General features: G+C 42.4%; 1 protein-coding gene across 1 annotated transcript in view; it reads left to right on the forward strand.

Annotated features, from left to right (window-relative positions):
• The window catches only part of VSIG1 (V-set and immunoglobulin domain containing 1), a 36,879-nt gene that overhangs the window by 2,064 nt on the left and 7,514 nt on the right, over positions 1-27,301 (forward strand). The window contains exons 2-5 of the mRNA XM_027838899.1: positions 908-1,071; positions 7,193-7,300; positions 15,613-15,811; positions 26,846-27,001. Of these exons, the coding sequence (XP_027694700.1) occupies positions 908-1,071; positions 7,193-7,300; positions 15,613-15,811; positions 26,846-27,001 (627 nt within the window). The remainder of the gene's footprint in view (positions 1-907; positions 1,072-7,192; positions 7,301-15,612; positions 15,812-26,845; positions 27,002-27,301) is intronic.

Consider the following 27,301-nt stretch of genomic DNA (forward strand, 5'->3'; position numbering starts at 1 on the left):
TAAGAGATAGGGAGTCAGAGTCAGATTGTATTTCCAAATAAACTAATGATTCCACACCTCATGCCCTCTAAACAAAGAAAATCCTTTTGTCATTTCTCAGCTGAAAATCACCAGCATAGGACAAAAAGGGATGCATCTGTAGTCAGAGGCCCTAGGTTTGAATCCCAACTCTGCCACTTACTATCAGTGTGACCTTGGCTAGGTCACTTTCCCTCTATGGGCGTCATTTTATTCCTCTGAAAAATGAGAAGATTAGATTCGATCAAATACGTCAAAACCAACAAATGGCTCACAACACTCCCGAGGGCAGCCTGAATCAGATTAAAATGTAATTGGTAAATATTTAACAAAATCAATAAAAATACAAAATGAGGTCAATATGGGATCCACAGAGATTCTTATGCGCAGTTTAGTGAGCCCCATTTTTCTTTGAGTTTAACACCACTGGATTTGATGACCTGTGATGTCTCTTCTAGCTTTCAATCTATGATCCTATATAAGCCATGACTGAGTTGAACTGTGGGGCAGCTAGGTGGCACTCTAGTGGATAGCATGCTGGGCCTGGAGTCAGGAAAACTTATCTTCCTGAGTTCAAATCTGGCCTCAGACACTTACTAGCTGAGTGACCCTGAGCAAGTCACTTCACCCTGTTTGCCTCAGTTTCCTCATCTATAAAATGAACTGGAGAAGGAAATGGCAAACCACTCCAGTATCTTTACCAAGAAAACCCCAAATGGGGTCATAGAGAGTCAGACATGACTGAAAAATGACTGACCAACAATGAGTAGAACTCTGACTTCCCCTCATCTCTTTGGCTTTGTTAAATAAGAAAATGCATGTGAATGTACACTGGAACTGTGTACTGGAAGCACAGTGTTATGAGTAACTAGTATCATTACTCTTTCAGGCTCTGTCACCTCTGTGGAAGTGACCATCCCAGTGAAGGTGGTGAACGTGACGGCTGGGATGGACGCCACTCTGCTCTGCACATACACCACTACTGCCACCACTACGAACCAGCTTACCATCCAGTGGTCCTTCTACCACATCAAGAAATTTCATATACTCTCTGTAAGGACCATATTCCTAGACTGGTACAGTTCAGTAGCCATGGCTTAAAGCTTGTGCTTAGTGGGGTTGGTTTCTGTGAGAGCAAGAGACAGAGGCTGAACTAGAAAAACAAAGGTGTGGGCATGATTGTTTAGTTTAGTTTAAGAGTATTATGTCAATTACCTGGCATTATACCTTCACTTGCAAATGGTTTCACCTTTATGAGGACCCAGGGTAACTAAGTTGGGCCTATCATACCTAAAAGCAGAGGAGGCAGTTGCTTAGTTGTGTACCCCATCAGTAAAAATGTTTGAGTGTGCACTGGCAATGAAGGTATATCTATCAACTACATTCATGGACTATTGTGTAACTCAGTCTGTCTCACCCAAAACAAAAAAGGGGGATAGGTGGCTGCTGTTATTCTGCAGTCACTGCCCCAGCAGGATTTGAGGGACAGGGGTTAGAGATGCTGGGCTGGAAGGTAGAATTTTCCCAATGGCACCAGTGTAGTTGCCGTTCTGGGTGCCAGGTGATTAATCTGTAACAGCCTGGAAGGGGTTGATGGTCAAGGGAGAAGAGTGTTGGGCCATAATGGGTGAGGAATAGATGTGATTGTGTTAGAGACCAGCCCCATGGTTGACTATTGTAGGGGAGATGGAATAGGACCCATCTTCCCACCTTCCTACCTTCCCATCATCCCATGATCCCCCTGAGGTTATGGCATGGCCTCCCCAACTTTGAGACCCCTGGTCTAGGCAATGTGTCTTCAGCTGCATTAAAATCTCTTTCAGTTTTTGGTCTTCTCTTATGACAAAATCATACAGTCATTCAACAAACATTCCTGTTTTGACAAACATTACTGTGCACTGGCTCCTAGGGAGGTACAAAGTTGAGGAAAAGACCCAGACCCTGGCCTCATGGGATGCCCAGGCCAAGAGAGACAATGCCCCAAATAGAAGCATCAGAACCCATCTCCTCTCCATGGTCTAGGGGTAAAGGTGTCCAAGGTAAGGACAACTGCCCAGATGGGAATGGAAGGAAAAGCTTGTCCTAACCACACTGAAGGCTGGGAGACCAGATCAACTAGCAATTTCCACTTTTTTTATTTGTAAGCCATCCATCAACAAGTGTTTGCTGAGCATCGCCACTATGCTCAGGGTCAGGGAAGATAGAAAAAGCAACATGGGCCCTGGCTACCAGGAGTTTAGAATGGAGGAAGGCAAGATTTGCATGTAGTAGCAAGTGGAGAGCCACCTTTGGAGTCAGGATTAAGTCCAACTTCTGTGTCCTGGCTGTACGACCTTGGGCAAGTCATTTCTCTCCAGACAGCTAAGACTATAAATTGCAACCAGCATTGGTGTAGGGAGTTTCCTTACTAGGCGTGCCCTACACCCATGAAATCAGAGATTGGAAGAAAAAAAGATTTATACAAGGGAAATGATTAGAGAGCAATTGGATAAAGAAAAAAAGAAGCTAATTGAGTGTAGTTTATTCTTATCTTTCTTTTTTTCACTCCCACTACAACCACCCTAGATCAGGCCCTCATTGCCTCTCTCAGTCACTAGACTCTTAACTAGTCTCCTGGCCTCTCTCTAGTCCATCCTCCACATAGCTGCCAAAATCAGATTCCTGTGGCCCAGGTCTAACTATGTCACTATCCTGCTCAAACATCTTCTGTGGCTCCCTATTGTCTCTAGTAAGAGTCCCCATATTGTTGATTGGGATCTGCCTGTACCTCTTGAGGCATCATTACCTGAATTACCTGGTAGATCCTCCACATAGCTGCTAACAAACAGCACCCCCTCCTGGTGATTTCAAAGCATAAAGAAGCAAGATGGCATAATGGATAGAGGGCTGGTCTCAGAGCCAGAAAGACCTGCCTCAGACACATACTGGCTGGCCATGTGACCCTGGGCAAATCTCTTCTCCTCGATGTCCTCCAGGCCAATCTCTAAGTTACAAAAAGAAGGTGCTGAGCTCAGTGGTAGAGGGAGATTCCTTAGCTGAGAAGTTCCATATATCAATGGAAGTGGAAACTCAATTCCTACTCTCATCCTCTTACCCTCTCACAAAAAAATCATAGACAAGATGAAATCTGACCTTTTCCTCCAGGCATTCAGGGCCTTGTGTGATCTGATGCCAATCAACCTGACCTCCCATACTCTCCTTCCACCCCATTCTGCCCATCGCTACCTAAGCATTTCCCATACATGCCTTACCTCTGATTTTTGGCCCAGGAACTCATCTGCCACCTAGCCCAGCCTGAAATGCCCCCCTACCACGGCCCCTCCCTGCCTGCATTTCTTAACTGACCAACTCTCACTTACTTCTCGCCTATAGGAATCATCCCCAGCCTTTGGAGCCATCCTCAGGGTCCCCTCAGTCTGAGTAGCTGGGCCCTTCTCTCATACAGGGCCACCCTGGAGCCTTCACTGTCTATCCCGCTCATGCCTTTGCCTCCTCACCTGCTCATCTGGCCCTTAGCCTGCCTGGCTACCTGCCTACCCTGCCTTGTAAGACTTGGATTTTCATGGCCGTTCATTTTCTTATTTCCCCAACTTGACTGAAAGCTCTGTATTTCTTTTGTCTTTCCCACATCCCTGAGAATGGAGCTGGGAGTCTTGCACTAGGATTTGACAATTGGTTGGCATGCTATGTAAGTGCCATGAGAACATAGAGACAATCCCCAGGGGCTGAGACATTTTTATAAAGGGCCTGCCTGATTTTCCGTACATATAGGATGTCCCAAAAGTCTCAGTGCAATTTCATACTAAGACTTTTGGGACCCTTTCTATAACATTTTACAGACTTCGACTTTGTTTACACTGGGTTCCAAGTGGGCCATTATGACTGAAGGACGGCTCAGCTAAGAATGAAAGAACTTGTGGGAACTCCCATCTCAGACTGTAGTCTCTTTGTTTTTTTGAGAAACTTTCCGAGTTGGCAGTTTATTCATTAAAAAAAAAAAAGAAGAAGAAGACCCCTATACTATGAGGGAGATTTTTGGCTACGTTTTTATTGTCTTTTGTTTTTGCATAGCCTCCACTTCCCACTTGTGTCTTTCCTCCTCCCCTCCCAGAGAACCACCCATTAGAACAAAGGAGAACCCAGAAGGCTATTCTTCCAGGAAGTATTTGACTTTAAACAGCATTTCCTGGTGTGGAAAAAGCAAGTTCTCCTATAAATATAACCCCCTTGCAGCTAAAGCCAGAGTTGAAGGTCTCATTGAATCATTTCTGTGATATCGAAATGTGGTTTTATCCGGTTTCTCTATTTTGCAACTATCCAGCTCATGGAGGAGAGGGAGTGTGATGTAGTGGGTAGGGAACTGGTGAGACCTGGGTTCAGATTCCGTCTCTCTGACACATACTAATTGTGTGACCCTAGGTAAGTCACTTAACCTCTTAGTGCCCCAGGCAACTCTCTAAGACTGTGAAAGACAGAACAGGTGCCAACCTGCATTGGGAGAGGGAGTTCCCTATATCAGTGAAATCCCCTGTGCCATAACTACTCCTAGCCAGTTAATCAGGTTCCCTGTTAACCTAGTGTTACCCCATACTCCCTACAGGGATTAGTGATTTTACCATTTTACCATGATGAGAAGACAATAGAATTTCCCAGAACATGAGAGGGATAAGATGTGTCTGAAATTGTACCCCTTCTTCCTTCCCTCCCCCCACAAAAAGGTCCAATTTTACCTCCAAAATATAACTTTATTTCCAAAAAGGGCTTTGAATCTTGATTTATCATAAACTTAAAGAATGAACTATTCTAGTACTGAAAATATGGGCATTTAGAGAAAGTACTGTTTGGACGTGGCCACCTTTGAACCCCCTCCCTGCTTCACACTGCCTTGAGCCCTGCATGGCTGCTAACCTGCTGGCCTCTGATCCTGGCTCTCCTCAAGGCTGCCATGTTGCCCACTACTGATCTCTACAGAGATGGAGAAGGTCCCTTAGCTCATGGAGAGACTGAAGGGCACGATGGAAAGTCAAATCCCAATCATACCACTTACAAGCTATGTGACCTTGGAAAGTCACTTGCTTATCTGAGCCTCAGTTTCCTCATTTGTAGAATTAGGCCTCCAGCTCTGAATTTATGATCCTATGATTTGAGGAGAAAGTACTGTGTGTAGTTGGTAAGGTAAGTAGAATAAAATGATGAATGAGAGAAGGGAAAAGCAGATGGAGTGGTTGTCAAGTTGTTGAAAAAAGGAAAAGAAGTCCGGCATTGCTGTGAACTTCCTCTGGGAATTCCATTTGGATGTTTAAAAATCAGTCAATGAATTGAGTCTGTCTTGATACTGGCTGCCCTTCCTACAAGGTTGTAGACACAAAACATAGCAGAGCTTGGCAACGGTGACCCATTGGTGGAAGAATAGGGCTCTGAATACTAGGGAACCCCTTCCCCCAACAGTACAATATCCTCCCCCACTTTGAGCACTTTGGTGAGGGGAAGAGATCCTCTCCCTAGAGAAGAGTCCTCCTCCCAACTGCCATCCCCTAGGGCAGGAATCTTCTCTTCCCCCTTCTACCAGCCCCTAGATGCATACTGCATAGACCTTTGTCCCTTGGTTCAGATGAAGATGGGATGGGGCTTGTCAGTCTTTAGGAAGAGAAATTGATTTTCAACTGTAATATCAGGTTGCTAAAAATGTAAAACCAACCTGTGATCTGAATTTGAGATGATTAGTCCATGGTTCCACCATGAAGGAACTGGTGGCCAGCCTTTATAAGATAAAGAACATGCCTGTGACCTCCTGGTTAGCAAGAGTCTGGGTTGCTTGAGGTCAATGAGCTATCTCATTGAAGAGGAATCATAGCAAAATGACCTTGTATTTATGCTAACTAGCTTTCAAAGCAGTTTGCTCTCTTTGATTTTTCATTCAATAAGCAAAACAATTCAGCCCTCAAGCAGAATGCTTTTAGAGTGATATTATTCAGGACTCCACTGTATTTCTCTCTAGGCCCTGGAGGCTTCTGGACTGGGAATCCATTCCTTTCCTTCTCCACTATGAACTCAACTCCTAGGATCATGGGATCTTAGATTTATACCTAGAAGGACACTTTGAAGCTACTGAGTTTGACCCTTCATATTACAGATAGAGAAACTGAGGTTAAGTGATTTGCTCAGAGTCACACAGCTTGTAAGTGTCTGGGGCGCTATTTGAACTCAAGTCTTCCTAAGTCTAAATCTAGTATTCTGCCACCTCCCTTCCTAATTCAGCCACCTCCAAGGACCTTGCGGGTTACTGGAGGTGTTGGCCGAGAAGGTGATGAGTGAATCTATGGGCTCACCACCTGGAATGACCACCGAGACAAGAAATATCTGTGTTGTTGTTATCAGGTAACGGCACTAGTTAACAGATGATTTAACAGATAACAAATTTATTTCTTGCTTGGAACAATTCAAAATTCTATATTGGGGTCACCTCTCTGTGCTGAAGGTGAGAGGGAGAATACAGCTGTATTGTAGGAGCAAGGCATATAAAGACTTATTGGTTAGTCTAGAGAAGAGAAGATTCAGAAAGGACATGAGAGCTGTCTTCAAGTATTTGAAAGGCTGTCATGAAGAATTAGGTTTCCTCCTTTTGGCCCCAGAGGGCTGACCCAGGAGCAGTGGGCAGAAGTTACTGGGAGATAGATTTAAATTTTGTGTAAAGAAAAAAAGCTTAATGATTGGAGCTGTCCAATACGAGAATGGGCTGCTTGGGGGAATTAACCAAGGTCATCTCATTGAAGGTCTTCAGACAGAAGCTGGATGACTACTTGTCCCAGCTGTATTACAGAGGAGATTTGTGGCTTAGGTCCAGTTGGACTATAACTTCTCTGGGACTCAGAAGACTCTTAAGGCTTTAATGACTAGCTCATGCTTAAAAAAAAAAAAAAGACCATAAGAAATGTACTTAACTCTTTGTCAAATGGCGATTCTCAGTACCAGTGTATACAGGTGTGGGTTTGGGAGTAGAAGGTGAAAATGGCATCCCCATATATAGTGGCAACTGTGGGTGTCAACTGAGAGACACCTTAGTGCCATGGAAGGTGCCATTTTGAAGTGGCTGCATGAAGGGACTTCTGGGTTTGTGTGGCAATATCCGTTGAGCATTCAACTCTCCGACTGGCCCATTTCTGCCCAAATGCAGCACTACCCATGCCTCAATATTCAGAGTATGGAGGAAAAGGCAATCAGTCAGTGTCTAAAAGTGGTGCATACGAGAGAAGGTCGGGGAAGATGTAGCTGGACTTCTCAGGTAAGACAAAACAATTGCCTGCACCCCAAAGCCCCTTACTTCATTGTTGGGGAAGGGAGTAGAAGAATCCCGTACACCTCTCTCCAGGCAGGATCAGTCCCTGGCTGGACTGGGAAGTATCTTTCATTGGCCCCTACCCTTTGCCCTCCTGCATTACTCCCTGCTCTCTTTCAGTGCATCACCCCGCCAAGTACCCTGGGACTTCATGCCACCCCCTAGTGACCCAGGCATCACTCCTGTAGCTTCCTAGCCAAATTCCTCCCCATCAAGACTTACTTCCCCTTGGGCTTCTCTGCTCAAGGTCCTGGTCTCTGCTGGGTGACAGTGGAATGATGAGTCACGTAGATTGCTGCTGTGCTGTTGTGCAGCAGTGTTCAGGTGTTATAGCTCCATCCTGCTCTTGCCAGCCTCACTGCTGTTAGTACATTCTCTGTACTTCCAACATTCTGCATAATAGGGCTGCCTTCCAACATCCCCTCCTTTAAGCTTCGATTGACCCATGGTATAGGGCAGATTTGAGCAGCCTGTCCCAGGAGACAACACCTGTGATTTTAACCAAATATTTCCCCTCTGCAGAGTGGGAGGAAGGGAGAGAATAATAATGATGATGATGATGATGATGATGATAGCTAGCATTGATAGACATTTAAAACTGGCAAAATGCTTTACAAATATCATCTCATTTCATCCCCACAACCTTGTTGAGGTGGATGTTATTATTATCCCCATTTTATAGATGAGGGAACTGAGACTAGGAGAAGTTAAGGAATGTGTCCTGGGTCACACAGCTAATAAGTGCCTGGGTCAGGATTGAAATTCAGGTCTTATATTGATAAGGTATAATTTTCTAACATTTATTGCTATACAAATGAATCTATGTTTTGAGAGAATGCATCCCCTCTAATTGTAAATATCTTTTTTTTTTGGAGGCAATTGGGGTTAAGTGACTTGCCCAGGGTCACACAGCTAGTAAATATCTGAGGCCTGATTTCAACTCAGGTCATGTGCCACCTAGCTGCCCCAAATTGCAAGTATTCAAAGGCTGGATGACCCCTTATTTTGGGAGCATTGTAGAGGGAATTTGGGAATCAGGAAAGGCGTTGGAATAGATGACCCTTCTGAAGCTTCTTTTAACTCTTGAGACTCCGTGGTTCTATGAGGCATGGAGGATTGATTGCCCCTACCAAAATGGACCCAAACTACTGTACTTAGATTATTCTTGTGTCAGCTTAATAGTTCCACCAGCTCCTCCTTTGCTAACAACTATCATTTCTCATTACTGTCAACGGGTCTTCCTCTAGTAGTCTCTCTGTCTTCCCCCATTCTTATCTGTTGTAATGATAGAATATGAGCTCTTTGAGAGAGCTTGGTGAATTTTTGCTTTTGCATCGCCAATGCCTAGTACATATTATGCATCAGATTAATGTTAAAGTGAATTGTTCAATTGCGGGTTTGGAAAGTGGATAACCATCTTTGTTATAACTGTATGTAAAACAAGGTCAATAGATGCTGAGGGCCTCTCCTACACAGTAATATGTCTGGGTTTATGATAACTGCTTTGGTTTCTCAGAGCCTTGCTTCAACTACTACCAGGTTCCCAGTGTCCCTCCCTCCTAGCTGAAGTTGTTGGCAGTCTGACCCCTTGAGTAGATGAATTGTAATGTTCTTACCCCAGTCTTTGTCCAATATACCTGTCAGATGATTTGATGTGGCTGAACAGAAGGATATGTCACAACCCAGGGGGAAAAAAGGATATAACAAATCCTTTCTGTTCTTCCCCAAGGCAATCTCCCTTTCTCCATCTGGGGCCAGATCTAATTGGGGGCATCTAGACTTGCCATCCCTTTGAAATCAGAATTTAAGCATTCCCTGGGAATTTTCATTATAATTCGATCTGGGGTCATCCAGCTTCTGATTGCAGATCTCGAAGCAGCCCATTCTACTCTGAGACAGATGTAATTATAGTTATGCCTTCCACGTCGCAACTTTCCCCGTTACAGTTTTGCTATATCATGGGTCGGCATAAGAAATTAAATGGGAATTTTGGGGGAGTTTTGCAGAAGCCGCAGACAACACGCAAAGGCAGATGGCACAGAAAAAAGTTTAGAAACTCAGAAATTCATAAAATATATGTATAGTATTATATGATATCAACATATTTTTGTCTTTTAATACCATAATAATTCAGACTTCTTCTCTGGTATAAAGGGAAGTCTAAAATTTTTACAGGGATTTTCCAGATCACAGAGGTCCCATGCCTTGTCCCTAACCCCCAAGATGTAGAAGGGATAGCTGAATTAGGAAGGTTTTTTTGTGACATCAAACCTGAATTTACCTCTTTGCAATTTTTACCCCTTACTCCTGCCCCCTGAGGCCAAATAGAATGAGGCTGATCTCTCCTGAATCTTTTCTAAGGCTAAACATGCCCAGTTCCCACAACTGATTCTCATATAGCACAGACTTACGTCCCTTTCCCATCCTAGTTGCCTTCTTTTAGACTTACTCCAGATTACCAATGTCCTTCTTGAGATCTGGTGCCCACAGTGGACCACAGTCCTCCAGAATACTGTTGGACTATCAGCCCCTTATTCCTAGAAGTTGCTGAGAATCACAGTAGTTTTCTCCATTACCACATCATATTGCTGACCCTTTTCAGAGTAAGGGGAAATTTTGTTCAGTCATTTTCAGTCATATATGACTTTCCATGATCCCATTTGGGGTTTTCTTGACAAAGATTCTGGACTGGTTTGCCATTTCCTTCTCCAGCTCATTTTGTAGATGAGAAAACTGAGGCAAAGAGGGTTAAGTGGCTTGCCCATGGTCACGCAGCTACTAAGTGTCTGAGGTCAGATTTGAACTTGGGTCTTCCTGACTTGAAGCCTGGCACTCTATCCACTGCAATGCCACCTAGCTGCTCCAAGGGGAACTATGGGTGCAGAATAGTACATATGGTATCAGACTGGGTTCATATATTTACTAGTTTCACTGAAATGCTTTCCCCTCTCTCTTTTTTATTCTTTTTCACATGATATTTCTCTCGGGAGAAGGGAGTGGGGAGGAATATATTTCAATCACTCAAGCAACAAGCATTTATTAAGCACTTACTATGTGCCAGGCACTGGTAGAGCTACAAAGACAAAAATAAACAGTTTCTGCCCACAAGAAGCTTACATTCTAATGGCAGAGACAACATCATGGTGGTAATGATGATAATGACAACGACAAACAATAGCTAACATTTATATAATGCTTTATGATTTACCAAGCATTTTACAAATATCTCGTTTTATCCTCACAACAACCCTGGGAAGTAGGTGCTATTATTATTCCCACTTCACAGATGAGGAAACTGAGGCAGAAAGAGTGAGGTGAGCCCAGGGGTCACACAGATAGTATCTGAAGATGGATTACGTGTATGCCATTAAGCATGTAGGGTATATATACAAAATGAATTTTCTGAGTGTATTTGAAAATGAAGGTGATACAAAACCCAAAATTATCAACATTGTTAAAGGAAAATGTGTACCTGTATAATATAAACTTGGTAACCGTCAACATATCCACCATTTGAACAAGCAAAATGAAGACATCAAAGCATACCCCAAACCATAAACTGGAAAGGATTTTAATTTATTCTTAAAGGAGCATCTATGTTAACTTTAACAAAATAATAACAATCACATGTGTTTCCCTTTCCTGTGCCCTTGTCTTCCTCCAGACTCCATCCAATTTTGCTGATATATGACTCCACTGGAGTCTAGGCAGTGTGTAAATTGGTTTGGGGGAAGGAATGCCCTACTTTCTTCTCTGAAGCATTTCAAATTAATCTGTCCAATTTCTTTGTAGGCATCATGCTGGTCATTTCTTATAATGCAACAATATTCCAGTATGTTCACATACCCCTGACTTATTCAGTCTTTGGACAGAAGGGCTGTTTCCAGTTTTTTGCTTTTACAAACAAAACCACTGGGAATATTTGTGCACAGATGGGGCCTTTCTTCTTGCCAATAACATCCTTAGTGTGAGGGGCCTCTCCAGATCTCCGGCAGGTGGTTGGGGAATGGGCTCTGCAGTGCCCAGAGGTTTTGAATGGAAGCAGGCTTGAAATTTTGAGAGGAAACTGCAGCTGGGAAGCCTGGGAGCTGGGGCCAGAGAGGAGAACTGGTGAGAAATTATAGGGAAGGAGAGGAAAATGGAACCAGGAGGCTATCCTTGGCCTGGGTCTCAAGCCTGCCTCTACTACCTGGAGGCATTTCCTCTCTCTCTCTCTCTCTCTCTCTCTCTCTCTCTCTCTCTCTCTCTCACATACACACACACACACACACACACACACACACACACGCATGCATGTGCACACGCACACACACACACACACACACACAGAACAAGGTCTTGGCTGTACTTTCTCAGCAGCTCTGACCAGGCAGCTGAAGTGTCAACATTTTTGATCCTGTGGTGCCAAGATTGGGAGGGCAGTGACCCCAAAAACCAGTTTGTGGCTGGCAGTCTAACACCCTGCCAAAAATAAATGAGAGCTGAGGAGAGACTGCAGGAGAAATCACTGGGGAGATGGAGGGATGGACAGGAGTTGTGTGAATAGCACTATCCAGCAGAAACCAAAAGAGAGGTGATCTGAATCAGCCATTAACAATACAATAACCTTTTTAAAGGACCAGAGTGAGAGTAAAACAGATGTGCCCCCTCCCCCTGGGCTGAGAGACTGAGCTTTTAACCAGGAGTTGATTAGCTTTCTCAGGAGATTTGTGGGAGGCAACCATTTGGGGAGGAGGGTGGAGAAGTGGCTGCCAAGAATGCCCCTTCCTTCATTAGCCTTGTCTTTCATTCTAAGTAAATGTCCTTTTGCCTTATTACAATGCCATGTACTAAAGTCTGCCCAGTTGGAGATTTAGAAGCAAATAAGAGCTGGTGAACAGTGATTCTGAAGAAAAGGATTCTAGGAAACCTAATAAGGTAGCTGGGACACTACATTAGAATATATTGTCCTAATAGTGGGGTCAAAGTGTATAAACAATTGAACGGTTCTTATTTCATGCCAGACTGCTTTCCAAAAAGATTACACCAGGCACAGCTAGGTGGCACAGTGGATAGAGCACTGGCCCTGGACTCAGGAGGACTTAAGTTTAAATCCTACCCTAGACACTTGACACTTACTGGCTGTGTGAGCTTGGGCAACTCACTTAACTCCATTGCCTTGCAAAACAGATTATACCACTAAACAGGTTCACCAAAAATGTAATGCTGTATGTGTGTTTTGTTTTGTTTTTCCACAGTCTGGCCAACATGGAAGTTTATTGTTTTTGTTTTTTCTATCTTTGCCAACCTGATTTCAAAATTGTTTTCGTTTCTCTGATTATTAGTAAGTTTGGGGATTATTGACAAATTGCTTTTCTTCACAAATTTCCTGTTTATGTCCTTTGTTTATATATAAGGAAGAGTCATTACTAGAACATTTCTATCCATTCCTTACACATTTTGGATGTTGGATTTTTATCAGAAGCAATTACTCTGGAAATTCGTTCCTAGTCTGTTTCTTTCCTTTTTATGTTGGGGACATTGATTTGTTGTTGCTGCAAAAAATCCTTTTATTTTTATATTCAAATCCATCTAGTTTGCCTCCTTGATTTTTTCCATTTGTTTAATAGAGAAGAATTTTCTTCCTCTCCACAACTAAGCTTTCTTTCTAATGTTCTTATGGGGTGTTTAAAAATATATTTATATCATTGTATCACTTGGAATTTATTGGGGTTTTTGTAGCAGGCTTTATTGTATAATGCCTTTCTTCCCCACTGTTTTGTAATTTTGGATTTAACAAACAATATTGTTTCCATTTCATTCTCATTCTGTTCTACTGGTTTATTTTCCTGGGTTTTTTTTTTAAATCCAGTACAAGATATTTTGTTAATTGCCATTTTATAGTATAATCTGTCAATTATATGAACCTCTCAGGAGTATAATGGGCTATAGGGAACTTGCAGTATGTTTATATTTGTTGAGTGACTACCATGTGTTAGGTGTCCTACAAGTGGGAGCACGTCAATTATTTTCTCACATTTTGAGGACTAGAAAGAGCATTGGTCTGTATCTAAGTGAAAAATGAACTTTCTATAGATGCTGTCTGTGCAGTATGCAAAGCTCCCAGGGTTCTTAGACTGGTGCCCTCTGCTGGGGCTCTCAGAAGACAATGACTTTGAGGTTACCGCTCACATTTAAGATGCTGATTACAAAGCCCAGAGAATGAGTGGGATTTTTGCTTCTATCAGGATTTACAACTTGATCAGAATTTCTGTGTGTTTTCAAGGAAGCTTAGACTAAAGAGTTTGTGGGGAGGGAGAAGAATGGGGACTTAGCCCCAGTGTAGTAAATTATAAAGCCAGTATCAAAAAAGATCTTGTACTAAACTTTGGGACTGAATCTCATAAAGCAGCTGGGTGGTATGTGGATAGAATGCTTGGCCTGGAGTCAAGAAGACCTGAGTTCAAAATTAGCCTCAGATACTTACTTAGCTGTCTGACCTTGGACAAGTCATTTAACCTTTGTCCACCTTAGCTTCCTAGTTGGTAAAATGGGGATAATAATAGTACCTACCTCCTGGGGTTGTTGTGAAGGTCAAATGAGATAACATGTAGAGTACTTTTCAAACCTTAAAGGGCATAAATGTGCATTATTGTTATTATTATTATATTTGATAGAGATAAATTGTTTTGTCCTTAGGTTTAAACATAAGCTTCACAAGTATAAGATATGAGAGGTCTAGCCAGGGAGCAGATCATCTTAAAGAAATCAGAGAGTTTTCATGGTCCACAAATTCGATTTGAATCAATAATAATAATGACTCACATTTATTTAGCACCTATGTGTCAGGCACTATGCTAAGCGCAGTTCATAGTGTGACATAGCCACCAAAAGACTAATTTGATCTACACATTATGAAGAGAAGCATTCTACACAGTTCTGAGTGTGTGCAGAGGCAGGCAAATGGGAGGGTGAAGAACCTTGGAGTCCTGCCATATGAGGACTGGTTGAAGAAAATGGGCATGTTTTACCTGGAGAAGGGAAAATTTGGGGACTATTTGATGGCTGTGTTCAAGTATGTGAAGGGATCTTTTGTGGAAGAGGGATTAGATTTGTTCTCATTGACCCCAGCGGGTAGAATTAGGAGCAATGGGGAGAAAACGACAAACAACATAAGGAAAACTTCCTAACAATTAGATCTGTCCAAAACTAGAATGGGATGCCCAGGGAGGTGAGATGTTCACTCTCATTAGAAATCTTTAAACAGAAGCTGGATATCAGCTTGTTGATGTAGTGGGAGTGGACTGACCTATGGGGACAGTCCTTAGAACATACGCACATATTCCCTTCCTGGTTCTAGTCCAAGTGGCTACTTTTGGCCTTGATGACACAAGGGTTTGCAGTGGGAGATGACCCAGAGTTCTCTAATTGACTACTGAAGTTGGAAAACCTGATGACTCAGGGGATTCTGAACCAGCACTCAATAGATATACAAAAGGAGTGACCCACATTTTGGGCATTTGCTCTTTCTCAACTACTTTGAGCTACCTCAGAGAGGAAGGGGAAGAGGAGAAGGGCAGCTGCCCTGTAGGTACTGCAGCTACTGCTGCCAATCAGTTCCAACTGCCAATGGGCCTTCCCATGGAACCTCTGGATGGCCCAGATTCGTGAGATTGCCTAGACACTTCCATCTCTGAATATTCATTTCCCTAGGATCAGGAAAGAACAAACACAAAGAGACAGAGTGAACCATGTATATAAAGCCATATGGGCCAGGTAGAAGACAGGGTAGCTGCCCTTCTCTCACTCGGCTCTCAGAAGCAGCTCAAAGTAGTTCTATCACCTCAAGGGGAAAGAAAAGAGAGAACAACCAGTTAGTCAATAAACATTTATTAAGCACGTACTATGTAGGTACTATGCTAGGTACGGGGGGATTAATGTAACCAAGAGGCATGTTTCCCTTTTTTATACCCAACCTGTTCTGGTTCATCAACCCCTTAGTTATTAGAAGCTAATGAAAGAACTCTCAGTCATCTCCCATTGTAAACCCTTGAGTCATAAAGGCTGAAAGTAGGTTCAGTCCAAGGTTATTCTATAGGGTCATTTGGACTGGAACCACAAAGGGAATATCTGTGCATGCTCTGGCCCAGTCCAGCCTCATTACAATAACAATACTGCGATTGTCCTGGTATGAATGGATCCCCCAGTTGACATGCTGAGATTTGGAGTACCCAAAGTTTCTTTTTATGCACCTACCTGTTGTTTCTCTGTTGTCTCAGATTTATTATTCTGTGGGTGGACAACCATCTGACATTGGAAAGTATAAGGACCGGATTACAGGGGCCTCCACCCCAGGAAATGCCTCCATCACTATCTCCAACATGCAACCTGCAGACAGCGGAGTTTATATCTGCGATGTCAACAACCCACCTGACTTTCAGGGAAATAACCAAGGATTTGTTGTGACCAACGTTTTAGGTACCACAAAGATTTTCTCTGTATTTTTGTTTCAAGGGGTGCAATCTTGGGTTGGAGGGACGTTGTGGGGGAGGAGGAGTACATAGCCAAGGGCTGTAAGCTTGGATGCAAACATATGTTTCTTTTTTCTGCCTGTTTTCTCTTCTGTGACACAGGGGACCACTAACAACATAGTCCTAGGGGATAGTGTAGCCTTCGGGGAGTCAAGAAAACAAGCATTTATTAGGCACCTACTATGTGTCAGGTTCTATGTTAAGTACTGGGGATACAAAGAAAGGCAATACCAATCCCTGCCGTCAAGAAGCTTGTGATTTAATTGAGAGAGACAATAGGCAAACAAATGTTACAAACAAGATATAAAAAAGATAAATTGGACATTGTTTCGGGGAGTCCCTAATGAAACCTGGCTGTGGAGAAGCACCCTGGCCTGGGAGATAGGAGACCTCTAACTTGCCATGTGACCCTGGGCCAGTCCCTTGTTGATAGAATAAAAACTGAGCTTTATGATCCAAGATGGCAGAGAAAAGTCAGGGACTCACATGAGCTCTACCAAATTCCCCTCCAAATACCTTTAAATAATTCGTCAAAACAAATTCTGTAGCAGCAGAACTCACTAAAGGATGCGGTGAAACAATTTTTTAGCCCAAGACAATTTAAAAAGTGGGCAGCAAAGGTCTGTCATACCAGGTGAGAGTGGAGCACAGTCCAGTGCAGGTTACACCAGTGCAGACCTGGCCACAGCAAACCAGGAGCAGGTCTTGGAAGTGACTGAATCAGCAGCAGCAGCAGTTGCTTCTAGAGCTCTTAGCCAACATGCTAAGGGGGTAGAATAACTGGTCAGAGGGAGATTACAGAGGTTCCTTTGCTGGCACTGGGGGCAGGACTCTGTTGCATTGTGCATACTCAGATCTAGGTCACAGTTCTGGATGGTAGTCCCAGGGCTAGGAAAAGCACTAGCACACCAGAGGTTGTGGCCACAGGAGAGCAGGTACACTGGTCACAGTTCCAAGGCAGAAAAGAATGCTTGTAGTCATGAACAGACCAGAGCACAGGCCAGGAGAGTAGTAAATACCTCTCCTTAGATCATGCCACCTTGGAAGAACCAAAAGCTTACAGACCTCCCAGAACTAGCTACACAAAAACCTTGAAGCTTAAGAAAGTGTGGCCTCCATCCTGGAAGCAGAGCCCCACTTTAGCATTGAGTTAAAAGTCAAGAAATAGGATGGAAAAATGAGCAAACAACAGAAAAATATTCTGACTATAGAAAGTCACTATGGTGACAAGGAAGATCAAAACACACACTTAGAACAAGACAACAAAGTAAAAATTGCTACATCCAAAGACTCAAAGAAAAAATATGAATTGCTCTCAGGCCATGGAAGAGGTCAAAAAGCATTTTAAAAATCAAGTAAGAAGGGTACAGGAAAAATTGGGAAGAGAAATGAAAGTATGCAAGAAAATCATGACAAAAGAGTCAACAGCTTGGTAAAGAAGACACACAAAAAAAAATACGGAAGAAAATAACACCTTAAAAAACAGCATAGGCCAAATGGTAAAAGAGGTACAAAAAGCCAATGAGGAGAAGAATGCTTTGAAAATAAGAATTACCCAACTGGAAAAGGAAGTCCAAAAGTTCACTGAAGAAAATAATTCCTTAAAAATTATAATTGGGCAAGTGCAAGCTAACAACTACATGAGACATCAAGAAATAATAAAACAAAATCTAAAGAATGAAAAAATAGAAGTAAATGTGAAATATCTCATTGGAAAAACAACTGACCTGGATAATAGATCCAGGAGAGATCATTTAAAAATTATTAGACTACCTGAAAGCTATGATCAAAAAAAGAGCCTAGATATCATCTTTTAAGAAATTATCAAAGAAAACTGCCCTTTGGCAGCTAGGTGGTGCAGTAGATAGAGCACTGGCCCTGGAGTCAGGAGGACCTGAGTTCAAATCTGCCTCAGACACATAACACTTATTAGCTGTGTGACTCTGGGCAAGTCACTTAACCCAAATTTCTTTGCTGCTCCCCCCTCAAAAAAAATTTAATTAATTAAAAAAAAGAAAAAGAAAAGAAAAAGAAAACTGCCCTGATATTCTAGAACCAGAGCATAAAATACAAACTGAAAGAATCACTTCCTAAAAGAGATCCCCAAATGAAAACTGCCAAGAATATTATAGCCAAATTCCAGAGCTCCCAGGTCAAGGAGAAAATATTTCAAGCAGCCAAAAAGAAACAATTCAAATATCGTAGAGCGACAGTCAGGATTACACAAGATTTAGCAGCTTCTACATTAAAGGATCAGAGGACTTGAAACATGATATTCTGGAGGGCAAAAAAGCTAGGATTACAACCAAGAATCACATACCCAGTGAAACTGAGTATAATCCTTCAGGTAGAAAGTGGATATTCAATGAGATAGAGGATTTTCAAACATTCTTGATGAAAAGACCAGAGCTGAATAGAAATTTTGACTTTCAAATACAAAACTCAAGAAGCATAAAAAGGTAAACAGGAAAGAGAAATCATAAGGATTTTAATAAGGTTAAACTGTTTACATTCCTACATGGGAAGACAAAACTTGTAACTTCTAAAAAATTTCTCTTTACTAGGGCAGTTTGAAGGAGTATGTATAGACAGAGGGCACAGGTGTGAGTTGAATATGAAGGGATGATTATCTAAAAAATAATTAAGGGATGAGAAAGAATAATGCCCTGGGAGAAGAGGAAAGGGAGTGGTAGAATGGGATAAATTATCTCACATAAAAGAGGTGTGAGAGAGCTTTTACAGTGGAGAGGATGATGGGTGAGTTGGGGAAAGAGGATGAACTTTACTCACATCAGAATTGGTTCAAAGAGAGAATAACATACACACTCAGTTGGGTATAGAAATCTATCTTACCCTACAGGAAAATAGGAAGGGAAGGGGATAAGAGAAGGGAGGGGTTGATAGAAGGGAAGGTGGATTGGGGTGGGTAAAAGATAGATGCAAAATGCGGGGGAGGATGGAGGGGGGTGAAAAGAAAGAGAGTAGGATGGGGGGGAGAATAGAATGGAGGAAAATACACAGTTAGTAATCATAACTGTAAAGAATGTTTACAGCAAGTTTCTCTGATAAATACCTCATTTCTCAAATATATAGAGAAATGAGTCAAGTTTATAAAAAATAAGAGCCATTCCACAATTGATAAATGGTCAAAGGATACAAACAGGCAATTTTCAGACAAAGTAAGCAAAGCTATTTATAACCATATGAAATAAAATTCTCTAAATCACTATTGATTAAAGAAATGCAAATTAAAACAACTATGAGCTACCACCCCATACCTATGAAATTGGCTAATAAGACAGAAAAGGAAAATATTACAGGGGATGTGGGAAAATTGAGCCACTAAGGTACTGTTGGTGAAATGGTATACTGATTCAACCATTCTGGAGAGCAATTTGGAACTATACTCAAAGGTTTATAAAACCGCACATACCCTTTGACTAAGCAATATAACTTCTAGGTCTGCATCCCAAAGAGATAAAAACACAAAAAGGAAAAGGACCTATATGTACAAAAATAATTATAGCAGCTCTTTTAATGGTGGCAAAGTATTGGAAATTGAGGGGATGCCCATCAATTGGAGAATGGCTGAACAGGTTGTTGTAGATGATTGTGATGGAATACTATTGTGCTATAAGAAATGACAAGCAGGATGCTCTCAGAAAAACCTGGAAAAACTTACATGAACTGATGCAAAGTGAAATGAATAGAACCAGGAGAACATTGAACATTGTACACAGTAACAGCAATATTGTACAATGATCAACTGTGAATGACTTAGCTATTCTCAGCAATACAATGATCTAAGACAATTCTGAAGGACTTAGGATGAAAAATGCTGTCACCAGATACTATCACAAACAATGGTTAGGCCAATCCATACATGAAAACCTTCAATGAGGGGGCACCCACCACCTCCATGACTAGCACTTTGGGATGGCTGGCATTGTGAGGATGTTTTTCCAATGGTGTTTTTGCAGCTTGTACCCATTTCTCCTGGTTAATAATAAAGATGGCTTTTGTTGTTGTTCAGTCATTCAGTCATGTCCAACTCTGGGCAAGTCACTTAACTTCTGTCTGCCTCAGTTTCCTCATCTGTAAAATGAGGATAATAATAGCACTTATTTCCCAGGGTTGTTGCAACCTCATTTTACAGATGAGGAAACTGAGGCAGACAGAAGTTAAGTGACTTGCCCAAGGTGGTGATAGTAGTAGTAGTAGTAGTAGTAGTAGTAGTAGTAGTAGTAGTAGTAATAGCTAACACTTATATAGTGCTGCCAGGCAATATGCTAAGCACTTTACAATCATTATAGCACTGATCCTCATAACAGCCTTGGGAGGTAGGTGCTAATATTATCCCCATTTTATAGATGAGGAAACTGAGGCAAGTAGAGGTTTTTTTTTTTTTAAGTGACTTGCTCAGGGTCACACAGCTAATAAACATCTGGGGCTACATTTGAACTCAGGTCTTCCTGATTCCAGGTCCAGTGCTCTATCCACTGTCCTACCTAATGATCTCTTTGGGGCCAAACAGAATAAATCTCTTTTCCATTCGGTAGCCCTTCAAATGTTTGGGTATAGCTATTGTGTTTCCCCTCCCTACACCCCACTATTATTTTCTAGGTCAAACGTCCCCTTTGACCTCTTCTCATACAGCACGGACTTCAGGCCCTTCACCATTGTTTGTTTAGTCATTTCAGTCATGTTCAATTATGTGACCCCTTTTGGGGGGTTTTCTTGGCAAAGATACCAGAGTGGCTTGCTATTTCCTTCTCCAGCTCACTTGACAGATGAGGAAACTGAGGCAAATGAGGGTAAGTGACTTGCCGGGGGTCACACAGCTAGTAAGTATCTGAGGCCAGATTTGAACTCAGGAAGATGAGTCTTCCTGATTTCAAGCTCAATGCTCTATCCACAATGGTGCCACCTAGCTGTCACTTTGCTATAGTAGTCACCCTCTTTTGGATGCTCCCCAGTTTAATAAACTCCTTTCTAAACTGTGGTGTCCAGAACTAAACACAATACTCCAGATGAGGGCAGGGATTGGTTTTGCTTTTCTTTTTATTCCCAGTGCTTAGCAATTCAATTCAATAAACATTTATTAAAGGGGCAGCTAAGTGGCGCAGTAGATAGAGCACCAGCCCTGAAGTCAGGAGGACCTGAGTTCAAATCCAGCCTCAGACCAAACACATGATACTTACTAGCTGTGTGACCCCCGGCAAGTCACTTAACCCCAATTGCCTAAAAATAAATAAATAAATAAATAAATGAGATTTAAAAAAAAAAAACAAACATTTATTAAGCATCTACTAGGCACTGTGCCAAGCACTGGGAATACAAATAAGAAAAATAGATACTTCTTGCCCTCCAAGGGCTTACAATCTAATAGGGGGGAGGGAGAAAACGCACAAAAGGAAGCTGAAAGGGGGGCATGTGGAAGCCAAATAGAACTGACTATAGAGAATGGAGGTGCCAGGAAGGTTGTGAGCCCTTGAGAAAGGAAGGAAGGCATGGGGAGGAGTTTAGTGCTCCACCCTCCAGCCCTCCAATCAGAGAGGAGACACAACTGAGGGTGACTTGAGATACAGTATCAAAATTTGTGGTGATGAGATTTCAGGCGATCAGCTTATCCTGGGAGGGAAGGTGAAATCAAGAAGAGTGGCTGATGGAAAATGGAGTGGCACAATGGCACAGTGGCACATAGTAGTCACTTAACAAGTGCTTGTTAACTGACTGACCATCTAATTAGGATTCTACTGCAATAGGTCAGAAGAAAGTTGATGAGAGTCTAAGCCAGGGTAGAGATGACTTGGCAAGTGATTGTATGTAGGGACTGACAGAAGGGAGAAGAAAGGGAATACCCATTTATATTGTGCCTGCTGTGTACCAAGCACTCTACTAAGTGCTTTTGATGGAAAGAGAAGAGTTATGGATGACCCTGACCTTATAAACCTAGGTGACTGGAAAAATGATGGTGCCCTCGTGCCCTCAACATGAACAGGCAAGTGTGGAGGAGGAGCAGGTTAAGGGCTTGGAAAACAAGAGTCCTTTTTAGGGCATATTGAAGCAGAGATGCCATTGGGACCCCAGGTGGAGATGTCCAGCAAGCAGTGGGTGCTCTGTGACTGGAGGTCAGGAAGGAGGTTAGTGATGGAATCATCTGCCCATACATGATCATTGAACCCATGGGAACTGATAAGATCATTGAGAAAGAGTGTAGAAAGAGAGGAGCCCAAGAGATTGCCTAAGGAACCTTGATGAAACCTCTACCATCACATTGGCCCACCCAGGAAAGAGTGAGAAATCCCCCAGATAGAAAGATCCTTGGTCTGAGAGTCATGAGATAGAGGTTCTAGTTCCAAGCCATTCTACTGCCCAGGTAGGACCCCATATTCTTCTCCTTAGAATCAGAAGACTTTAGAACAGGCCTGCACAATCTGCGGCCTGTGGGCATGCCAAAGGATTTCGGGCAGCCCTCAAAAAATGTAGAGGATGAGGGCTGCCCGAAATCCTTTGGCATGCTGCAGGTTGTGTAGGCCTGCTCTAGAACCAGACGATTAAGAAACTGAGGCCAAGAGAGGTGAAGTGATTTGCTCAAGGTCGCACAGGCAGAATTTTTGAACTCATGTCCCCTGACTCTAAGTTTGGTGTTCTTTCCTTTGTAGCTTCTTTCCCCTTCCCTTGGGGTTCCAGGTACCTCCTTATCTGGGTAAACTAGACCTGTTCCAAAGGAGAGGCTGATGAGGTACTATTTTTTTTTCTACCTCACACCATGCCATCAGGTAAGAGAAGGGCACGATTTGATATTCTTGCCCTCAGGAGCAAAATTAGGTATTTACAGTGCTGGTAGAATCCATCTCTCAGAAAAAGAGCTCTAGAATGGCATGGACCTGGCCCAGTTCAATCTGAGAGGGCTTATTAGTAATTAATGATATTCTCTGATTTTTGTGGCCCATGACCTCACCTGCCAAAAATCTCCCAAAGCACTTAGCACAGTGCCCAGCACATAATAAATGCTGTTCCCTTCCTTTCCCCATTCTGGGAACAGCAGAACCTGACACTATAGCTCTCATCTAGGCATCCTTAATTCCCTTGCAAGCATTAAGTTGGCAATTGGTAGCCAGGTGGCACAGTGGATAGAGCGCTGAGCCTGGGCCTGGGCCTAGAGTTCCAATCTGGCCTCAGATACTTCCTAGCTGTGTGACCCTGGGCAAATCACTTCACCCTGTTTGCCTCAGTTTCCTCATCTGTAAAAAGAGCTGGAGAAGGCAATGGAAAACCACTCCAGTATCTCTGCCAAGAAAATCCCAAATGAGGTCATGATGAGTCAGATAAGACTGAACAACAACAAAGAACATATATAGCAAGTGTATGACTTATAAGAAGAAGACAGAAAGACCTGGGCCAACATGTCTTTGGGCTTGTCCTTTCTAGCTATAGTCCAGGATATATAGTCCAGCGTAGTTGTCAAGACTTTCTGACTTTTCCTTCTCAGCTAGAAGTCCTTTCTCATTTCACTTCGAACCTCTTTGGGGTGCCTTGCTTCTATTCATCTTTTCCCTGGCTCAGGGCTCAGGTCAATCCCTTCCACTGTTTTATGTGGAGGCTGGGAAAAACTCACCCTTAGTCTTTTCCACTGGTCTTTCCAATTCCTCTCACTCCCTCTGGGCTCCAACCCACGCACATCCACCATATTAGCTTCAGGTCTTACAAATTACCCTGAGGCTTGGCTTGGCCTCCAGTGGACACTGAAGGGAGACTGGGAGGAGGGAAGGGAGAGTTGGCAGACACTACTGGTAGTTCTGCTCCAACAGGACAAGGGAAGCCCTGCTGATCAGGGTCTAGGAGAGGTAAATGTGGTTTAATAGAGCATGGACTGGCTTTGGAGCAGGAAACTTGGGTTCAAATCTCACCTCACACTATGAGCCATGTGACCAACACCAAGTGACTTCAACTCTCAGAATTTCATCTGTAACATTGATGGGATCTGCCACATGAGGTTTTAGTGTGGAAAGTATTTTGCAGATTTTAAAGCCTTATAGTTAGTCAGTGAACAAGTATTTATTACGGGCTTACTATATGCCAGTTGTTTAGTTGTTTCTAAGTCATGTTGAACTCTTTCTGACTCCATTTAGGATTTTCTTGGCAAAGATACTGGAGTGGTTTGCCATTTCCTTCTCCAGCTCATTTTACAGATGAGGAAACTGAGGCAAACAGGGTGAAGTGACTTGCCTAGGGTCACACAGCTAGTAAGCGTCTGAGGCCGGATTTGAACTCAGGTCTTTCTGACTCTAGGACTGGCACTCTATCCACTGCAGCGCCACCTAGTGCCCCTACTATGTACCAGGCACTATGCTAAACTCTGGGAATACAAAGTAAAAAGAAAGCCATCTCTACCCTCAAGAAGCTTATATGCTAATAGGGAGGCCGACACATAAAAGGAAATGAGAATAATTTTTGACCTGCCAGCCCTCTCAGGATGAGGCAACATGATGTGATACAGAGATTTCAAACTCAAAGCCCACATCCAGATTCAAATGTCATTGGGAAATGTTTAACAACATAAATAAAAAGAAAGAAAGAAAGAAAGAAAGAAAGAAAGAAAGAAAGAAAGAAAGAAAGAAAGAAAGAAACAATGCAACATAGATAAGGTTAATTTGTGTTTTTCTATGTAAATATGCAGCTGGCAGGGATCTGTTTAGATTTAAGTTTGACAGCATTGGTGGTAGATAGGGAGCCTAGTACAGGGTCACAAAGACCTGGGTTCAAGTCCTGACTCCAACATGAAACAGCTCTTTAAGAGTTTCTTACCTTTCTGTGCCATATGCCCCTTGGCAGTTTGGTGCCTATGGACCTCTTCTCAGAAAAGATTTTTAAGTGCATAAAATAAACCACATAGGATTGCAAAGGAAAGCAATGATGTTGAAATACAAGAAATTCTCAGACCGTGGGTTAAGAACCTCTGCTCCAAAACCTTGCATAAGAAGTGCTAATTTGCTTTGGTAGATAGTATTTCCTCTCTGGGAGTTCACTTCACTGTCAGTCATAGGATAAATTCAAGACCCAAAATTCCCCTCTTGAAGGGGGGTGAGAGAGAGAGGATTTTGTTTTTGAACTGGGGATTCCTAGAGACTTAGGGACTATCTGTAGATGGCACAGTGAATAGAATGTCAGGCTTGGAATCAAGAAGACTCATATTCTTGGGTTTAAATCCAGCTTCAGATACTTACTAGCCGTGTGACCCTGGGCAAGTCACTTAACCCTATTGCCTCAGTTTCCTCATCTGTAAAATGAGCTGGAGAAGGAAATGGCAAACCACTCCAGTATCTCTGCCAAGAAAATCCCAAATGGCGTCAACAGAGAGTCAGAAATGACTGAATAACAACAACAGGGCCTATTTAACAGTGTAACCTTGGCCAAGTGCCTCCTATCTCAGGACCTCATTTATCTCAAGTGTGAGTTGGCCCAGATGCCCTTCTGTGACCTTTGGTGTTTTAGATTTCTCTCCTTCTCTGACATTCTGAGAATCAGAGAATGAATCTCTAGTAACAGCATGTCAGGCATCATAGTAGGCCTATAGGAGAGATAGAGCTTTTGAAATGGAAGCTTCTTCTGGCACCCCTCAAATCCCACTGCATGATTTTTGGTAGAGTTGTGAACTGATCCAACCATTCTGGAGAACAATTTGGAACTATGCCCAAAGGGCTATAAAACTGTGCATACTCTTTGATTCAGCAATACCACTACTAGGTCTGTATCCTAAAGAGACTACAAAAAAGAGAAAAGGACCCACATGTACAAAAATATTTCTAGCAGCTCTTTCTACAGTGGCAAAGAATTGGAAATTGAGGGGATGCCCATCCATTGGGGAATGGTTGAACAAGTTGCAGTATATGAATGTGATGGAATGCTATTGTTCCATAAGAAATGATGAACAAGCTGACTTCAGAAAAACCTGGAAAGACTTACATGAACTGATACTGAGTGAAGTGAGCAGAACCAAGAGTACACTGCACACAGTAACAATGACATTGTGTGATGACTAACTTTGATAGACTTGACTGTTTTCAGCAATGCAAGGATCTAAGACATCTCTAAAAGACTCATGAAGGAAAATACTATCCATATCCAGAGAAAGAACTAGAGTGTGAATGCAATTCGAAGCATACTGTTTTCTCTTTTATTTTGTTTTTGTTTTTTCTTCTTATGGTTTTTCCCTTTTGTTCTGATGTGCTTCTTTCACAACATGACTAGTGAAGAAACAGGTTTAATATGATTATACATATGTAGCTTATTCCAGATTACGTGCCATCTTGGGGAGGTGGCAGTGGAGGGAGGGAGAAAAATTTAGAACTCAAAATCTTATAAAAGTGAATGCTTAAAACTAAAAATTAATTAATTATTAATTAATATTAGTATTTTATTATTAATTATCAATTATTAAAACTAATTAATTTTAAACAGAAAAAAATCCCATTGCATGGGTGCTGATTCTACCTGCCCTAGATCCCTGTGACAGCTGACCCCAGCCTGGACTCTACTTGCCAGTCGAGATAGTGTCTACTAGCATGATTAACTCAATGATTAGCTCAATGCCTAGCACATAGTAAACACTTAAAAGGTGCTTTCTCATTCATTCAATGATGGCCATCAAATTACCACAATTCTGATTTTCTTTGAAAAAATTTGCCCCCCCAAACATTATATTTCTTTAAGTATATCTGTTTCATTAATGATATATAGTGTAGAAGTTCTTGGTTATAAATCTGTGGGGAGCTGGAAAAGAGAGACAACATCTGAACCTCAAGGGAGAGCTCCATTAGCTGAAGCATCCTACTCACTGGGTGGGACCTTATAGAAATTGCCAAGGGAGGTTCTGGAAATATCAATGAAGTGCACTTTGGGAAATGGGTAAGAGAGGACAATTATCACAAACTGCTACCCTCCTGGCCAACTTTAACTCTTTGTTATTGTCTTCCAGTGAAACCTTCAAAGCCTTATTGTAGCATCCGAGGGACTCCAGAAGCAGAGCATGCCATTTCCCTTTCCTGCTACTCGACTGAAGGGATGCCATCCCCTGTGTATCAGTGGTTTAAACTGGAGGAAGATACCGTCAAACCCGTGAAAGAACAATACAGTGAGTATTGTCTGAGCCTAGAACTCAATGTGGCCATTCTGCAGTACTGAGTAATATCTCATTGGCTCTCAGTCTATTGTTGTTTGTAGGCCCAAGGAGAATGATGACACATAGGCTAATGTGGCTTGCCTTCTCTCCCCTGACCTCCACACAATTCCTGGAGGCCCACTTGTTTCTAGTCCAGTTTGGGGAAAGATTGCTTTGAGGATGGGCCCAATCTATAATATCACTGAAGGGTATATCTGGACTTGGGACATTCTCAATCTGGGAGGCCAGGGTAGGGGTTATGGGTGCCAGGAC

The sequence above is a fragment of the Vombatus ursinus genome, unplaced genomic scaffold (assembly GCF_900497805.2).
Source record: "Vombatus ursinus unplaced genomic scaffold, bare-nosed wombat genome assembly UNPS02004677.1, whole genome shotgun sequence".
NCBI classification, from domain to species: Eukaryota; Metazoa; Chordata; class Mammalia; order Diprotodontia; family Vombatidae; genus Vombatus; species Vombatus ursinus.